The 6,025-nt window shown below is 60.1% G+C and overlaps 1 protein-coding gene across 1 annotated transcript; it reads right to left on the bottom strand.

Moving 5' to 3' along the window:
• Nucleotides 1-572: 572 nt before the first annotated feature.
• Nucleotides 573-4,975, bottom strand: LOC144379998 (LIM homeobox transcription factor 1-beta-like). Its single transcript, XM_078061285.1, has 3 exons — nucleotides 4,853-4,975; nucleotides 3,835-4,021; nucleotides 573-991 (listed from the first exon to the last, which is right to left on the bottom strand). Exons 1-3 carry the CDS (start codon nucleotides 4,920-4,922, stop codon nucleotides 943-945), a joined length of 306 nt encoding a protein of 101 aa, XP_077917411.1. The 5' UTR covers nucleotides 4,923-4,975; the 3' UTR covers nucleotides 573-942.
• Nucleotides 4,976-6,025: the final 1,050 nt, after the last annotated feature.

The following is a 6,025-nucleotide window of genomic DNA, read 5'->3' as shown; positions in this document are numbered from 1 at the left end:
AAGGAATGTGCTGGGAAGAGCCAGGTTGGGCCACAGGAGCCTCAGCCAGCTGGGGTAGATTTACCAAAAAAAAAAAAAAAAAAAAAAAAAAATCACCCCAGGACTCAGTTTTTTTCTGAAACTCAAAGTCTCGCTGTGCCCCCCTCCCCGCCCCGTTCCGCGGGTGGGCGCACCCTACCTGGGCAGGCGAGCCCAAGGGGACCGTCGCAGGCTCAGCGGAGCCCTGTAACTCTGCTCGCCGAGAGGCGAGGCCTGCGGGCGGAAGGGCGCCGCCAGCCCGGGACGCCGAGGTGGGAGCATGGCCCGAGCAGGAACGCCGCGTCTTTCGGCGCACGCAGGCTCCCGCGCGCACACCAACGGATCTCGGGTCGCCAGGCCTGGGAGCTGTCTTACAAGCGATTAGACTCCATTTTGTGACAGATTTTTGGACTCTCCCACCGACCCTCCCCCCTTCCGGAGCCTCCTCCAGGAATTCGCCACCTCCTCAGGATAGAAACGCTTTCCAGACGAGCGACAGACGGCAAGAAAAAAGACTTACATAATTCTATTTGGCCAAGCCACCAAGAAAAAAATGGGGCGGGGGGTTATGTTGTCTTTTTTTTTTTTTTTTTTCATGTGTTCTCCGGTGGAGGAAGGAGAGAGAGGTGTTCGTGATTTTGCGTTTGGAGGCCCCGTTTCCTCCCGGTTTCTAACCCGGTTTTGAGTCCGAGAAGGAGCTCCAGCTGCCGAGGGGCCAGAGTCTCGGGCGCAGAACGATCCGACGCTTTTTTTTTTTTTTTTTTTTAAAGAAAGAGCCCCCAAAAACACGTACGGAGAAAAAGTAAACTTTTCGAGTTATGCGTGAAAATGCCCAAATGCCGTGGCCCTCGCTCTGCTTCGTCCGTCCAGGACGTGCGGGTGGATTTTATCAAATGCTATTAAATGTTCCCGAACGTCAATTAATCACCCCCGTGGTGCGTAAAATAACGTTGCGCTTCTGGGTGTCCCGGATCTTTAAAACAAATCGAAAGGAAGAAGAGACGCTTAATAAAAATAGCAACCTCTTTCTAAGGACCAAGCCCCGCAAGCTCCTCGTGGGCCGAGGACACATTTTCCAAAAGTTATTGGCGGCGGGGGGGGGGGGGGTGTTAATTTCCCTATACCGCTGACACAAAGGCTCGACAAAATCGAGAAGGTACGTTTCTGCGCCCACTTGCCTGGATTCTCGTCTGAAAAGCATTTAGGCACTGATGCAATAAATATGCATCTGCGATCCTCAAAGAAAAAAATAAATCGTGAAATACACTTTTATTGTGCAAAAGAACATCGCTTCCCCCGTGAGCCCCTGTCTGCCTCGCTGCGCTGGCTCTCCCTGAGAAACGCTGAGGCGAGACCCGCCGGGGTATTTGTCCATAGGATTGTCTTGATAACAACCTCTCCTCAGCCCCCAACCGGCCGGCCTAGTTGCAGATACCTAATTGGCCTTATTGGAAGAAAGAGGGGGCGAGGGAGGAGGAGGGCACCGTGAGGGGCGTGAATAATGCCCGCCTGGAGGCTGCCGCCTTGCAGGACCCAGACTCGGAACTCAGGACCTGAGATTCTCCCAGCGCCAAAATTCACCGGCAAACACATCCCAACAATGCAGAAGCATCAAGCTCTCAGAGAGGCGCCTTTTTTCCTCTCCTTTTTAAAAACAAATAAGCTTTCAACAAAGCGAACACAAATGTTTAATGTTTAATTGTTTTGTAAAATTAGGGGGTTGGCCGCTGTGCTGTAAGGGAACATCCTGCTCAAATTTTGTGACTTTACAGTTCTGTGCTCCGAAGAACCAGGGAGCATCCTCTCCTTGTTTTAAACAGAAGCTCCATAAAGGACTGAGCGGTAGGGGAAGAGACCTGGCAGATGCATATAAGAGGTTGGAAAGGGTCCTTCCAATATGTAAAACATTTTTCCCCCCCAAAAAATCTGCACACATGACTTGGAGGCCCATTTCCAGTTTCCTGGGCCTCCTGCCCCCACATGTTGAGTCATCCAGGCCAGTGGCTAAGGTGGAAGTGGCACTGCCAGAGCTGAGCTCAGGGTCAGGCAGGCAGAGGTGCAGGCCGGCAGGATATGGGTGGGCTGGAAGCTGGTGATCCCTGCCTCTTGGCCCGACCAAAGCCCCCAACCACGTCTACCCCAAACTACTTTCTCCATTTTATTTGTGCTGCTCTATGCCTGCTTGTGGCCAAACTGGCTGGCGGGGACACGTTCTCCTGGAACTAGAATCATATCAGTCCAGGGCATAGCACAAACCCTACCAACGGCAGTGTGCCTAATTTGGGGTGCTCCAGACAGAGGAAGAAGTCTCAGCAAGACTCTGGGATCAGCAAAAGAGTTGACTCTCCAAAGTGTACCCCAATTACTTCCCGCAGAGCCCCCAGTGGGCAGGAAGAGCAAGGTGCAAAGAGCAGGTCCTGTCGGACCCTCCCGACCAGGGTAGCACAGCCAGATTAGGTGCTGTTGTGGGGCTCAGCCAGAACCTTTCAGAATAGAACCTAATACCCTCTCCAGGGCTCTAGCCTACAGCCCCACTATTTCCAGGCCTCAGCCAAGCAGCTAGAGAGATGGAAATGGGGCACCCCCCTGCTCCACTTCCCATCAGGGCCTGGATTTAGGAACAGTCCCTGGGCAGACAGGTAGCCTGCAATCATCAGCAGGCATTGGCAGCCCAACCTTTTCCTGGAGGCTTGGGCACACACAGCTCCCTCGGAGCCCCAAACCACCTGAGAGCCTACTCACCCTGCAGTCCCATCTAAAAGGGTCTTTTGCGCTTTACTAGAAAGTTCTCGAATGCACCCACTTGTCTCCGCAATGCCTGCTTGGGGGTGCCCACACCCTTCTTTCAGCTATTGCTCCTCTCTGCCTCCCTCTCAATCACACTGCCAGGCACAAAACCCAGAGGGTCAAAAGAAAAAGCCCACATCTGCTCTTATCTGTCCCAGTACCTTGCCACACAAATCCATAGTCTCAGCTAAAAACAAAAGTCAGCAGGTAGGATTCAACCCATAGTCTCTGGACTCAACTCTGAGGCTTAGGCTACGCCAGGGCAGAGCAAGCCACCCCCTTCTCCAACACAAACAGTGTGCAAGAAAGAGGGCCTGCTGGGGAAGGCTGATTTGGGCAGTTCTTCATCCCCGCCCCCAGGAGCCCCAGATTGTGGTTTGCCACCTTGAGGTCCTCTTCCTAGACAGCTCCTCCAGCCAGCAAAAATTGTTAAGTGCAAAATTCCCGCATGGAACGGTTTGGAGGGAATGGACACTTTTCTATCAGGGACTGAAAATACAACAGGGAGAATGGCAGGAAGGGGACATCCTGAGCTGCTCAGCCAGTTCAGCACGCCCCCACTCCAAACTGCACTTCCTTGCTCCAGGAACCCCAGACCTCCATAAAACCCTACTTTTGGGAAGCACACCACCAGGGCCTGGCTCCCCTAAAGCACTGTTTTCATTTGGGAATCAATTCTTGGTCCCCAATTTAGGCCTCAGTGAGGTCAGGCCCTGTCCCTGCACAGAGGGATGGTATCCCCCTAGTTGGCCAAAGGGCCTTGTCCTGTACCCCAACCAGTGCAGGTTTCCGGACAAAAGATGGCAACTAGGGACCACCAGAGGCTCCCAGCCACCTCACCAGTGGCAGCCAGGCTGGGATGGTTCGTTCCTGCCCGGCGTCGCGCAGCCCTCACAGCCCTCGGAGCTGATGGGCCCAGCGGCGCGCAGAGCCGGCAGTTGGGCGGACGCGGGCCTGGCCTGACAGTGGGGGTGGCCGGGCTCGAGTGCCGGGCGGCGGCAGGGAAGGAGGAGGACGAGAGGCGCTTACTGTTGGTAGTCTTGTTTGCAGTACAGTTTCCGATCCCGGAAGTAGCAGCTGGTGGTGAGGGCTTGCTGACACGCCGCGCACTGCAAACACTCCTCGTGCCAGGACGACTCGTTGACTCGCATCAGGAAGCGGTCGGAGATGGGCCGCTGGCAGCCCTCGCAGACGGCGGGATGCGGGCAGTCGGAGCCTGCAGCGCACAGGGCGAGAGCCGGGCGGTCAGCGCCGACCAGCCTGGCCCCAGCGTCCCGGCCGCGCGGTGCCCGCAGCCCGGGGCCCAAGGGCGAGGGCAACCCGGGAGCGCCGCCCGCCGCCTGCGCTCCCCCGGCCGCCGCACCAGGGCCCGGGCAGCCTCAGCTGGTTCGTCCCAGTCCGCGGACTCCCGCGCGGAGAGGCCGCGGGTCTCGAGCCTTGGCTCGGCGCTGCACTCTCCCTTTCTCCGGAGATCCAGCGCTTGGTGTTACTACATGAACCGGCACGGCGCGGGGTAGCCGGCTGGGACCAAGACAGGCGAGGTGAGGCTGGGGCGCTTGCTGGCTGACACGCCCACGGTGGCGTTCGTGGTCTTCTGTCCCCAATCTCCCCAAAACCTGTAGTTTGGGTGGCCCAGGGGACATTTTTCTCTTAGAAGCTCCCCCCACCAAGTGACCTGGCACCGCTCCCAAGCTTGCTAAGGTGACTACTTGGGTCCTCCATCACTCTTGCTTCCCGCCTCCTACCCCCTCGGGAGTGGCAGCTCTAGCACCAAGGCCCAGTGAGGATGGTGGGTGGCAGCTGGAGCTGTCCTGGCCTCCCGCCTCCTAGGTGGTGTCCTGCAAATCTCTGTCTCCTCACGATGCCTGTTTAGGGGTGCCTGTTGCCCCTCTGGCAATCACTGCAGGAGTCTAGTCTGTGTCCTCCCGCACCCCCATGTCCTGCAAACCATTTCCTTATTCCGTTGGTCTGGACGCCTGTGTCCATCTCGGGAGGATGCCCCTGTCCCCTGCCCATGACCACTCGGGCGTTCTGACGCCGCACTCACCCAGCAGCACCCCCAGAGTGGCGGGCCCGGGGCGCAGGGCGTGCTCCTCCATCTTGATGCCGTCCAGCATCTTGGCGCAGTCCGTCTGCCCACGGGGGAAGCACCTCTCCAGCGACTCGGGACCTGTTGCTATATCCATGGGACGCGGGGCGCGCCGCGGGCCCCGCCGGCCAGGGTGCTCACCCGCCCGCCCGCCTGCCCGCTCGCCGCCGGCGCGGCTCGGGAGCCGGGGAGGCGCGGCCCCCGCGGGGTTGGGGCTGCGGCAGGGGCCGCCGGGCGCCCCCGGCGAGCGTGGAGCGCCGACGCGCTGGCCCCGGGCCCCGGCGTCGTGCGGGCGGGCCGGGGCGCTGCCGTCCGCGCCGCGTTCTCCCGGGCACTCGCAGCCACGCGCGCCGGCTCCTCTGTCACCTGCTTGTCAGCCCCGGAGCCGGGCTGCGGCGGCGGCGGCAGACGGAGCCGCGGGGAGGAGGCGGCGGCGGCAGCGGCGGCGGCGGCGGCGGCGGCGGGCGGGGGAGGGGGCGGGGGTGCAGGGGCGGCCCCGCGGGCTGGGGGGGCGCGGGCGGCGCAGCGGGGTCCCGGGCGGGGCGCAGCGGGCCGCGGGGCTCCAGGCGCGCTCCCCGCACTACTCCAGTGCCATGGTGCGCCGGAGGAGCAGCTGGGTTTAGAGCTGGGGCTGGCGGCGGAGGGATACTCCGGCCGGGAGCCGCCTCACCCCTCCTCAAACTTCCTGACATTTGAACTCATTGGTGCGCCTCGTATCCCTGCGCCGGGATGAGCCGGCGGCTCCACGTCAAATAGTGCCGTCGCCTCCCCCCCCGCGGGAGGGCTCCCCGCGCCCCCAGCTTGCGCCCCGCTCCGCGCCTGGCCTGGAGCGCGGGCCCCGGCGCCCCGGCCAGACCGAGCGCCGGCTGGCCCCTTGCAGAAGTTTGGGTCACCTTCGAAACAAATCCTTCTGCCCCACCCCTTTGAAAAATTGATTTGGGAGTTGGGGAATGAAGGCTTTCTTTTTTCTTGCTTGCTTGCTTTTATTATTAATATTTTCTAAAGCTTCAGCGCTAAGAGGAGTGGCCCCATGCGAGGCCAGACTGCACGAACGGCGGGGAGCGCAGCGGATCCACCAGGGGAAGGCGCCGGCCGAGAGTGGCTGCCCGGGGACCCCATCTGTCGGCCGAG

Source organism: Halichoerus grypus, chromosome 14 (assembly GCF_964656455.1).
Source record: "Halichoerus grypus chromosome 14, mHalGry1.hap1.1, whole genome shotgun sequence".
NCBI classification, from domain to species: domain Eukaryota; kingdom Metazoa; phylum Chordata; class Mammalia; order Carnivora; family Phocidae; genus Halichoerus; species Halichoerus grypus.
This window is presented reverse-complemented; position numbering and strand designations above follow the sequence as displayed.

Bases quoted from the DNA above. Each gene is read 5' to 3' on its own strand.
- LOC144379998 (XM_078061285.1), bottom strand. From the start codon at position 4,922: ATGCTGGACGGCATCAAGATGGAGGAGCACGCCCTGCGCCCCGGGCCC. The intron at 4,022-4,852 runs GTGAGTGCGGCG...TGTGCGCTGCAG, and splicing joins CACTCTGGGGGTGCTGCTGG to GCTCCGACTGCCCGCATCCC. The intron at 992-3,834 runs GTAAGCGCCTCT...TTTGTTTTAAAG, and splicing joins TGCAAACAAGACTACCAACA to ATCCGGGACACCCAGAAGCG.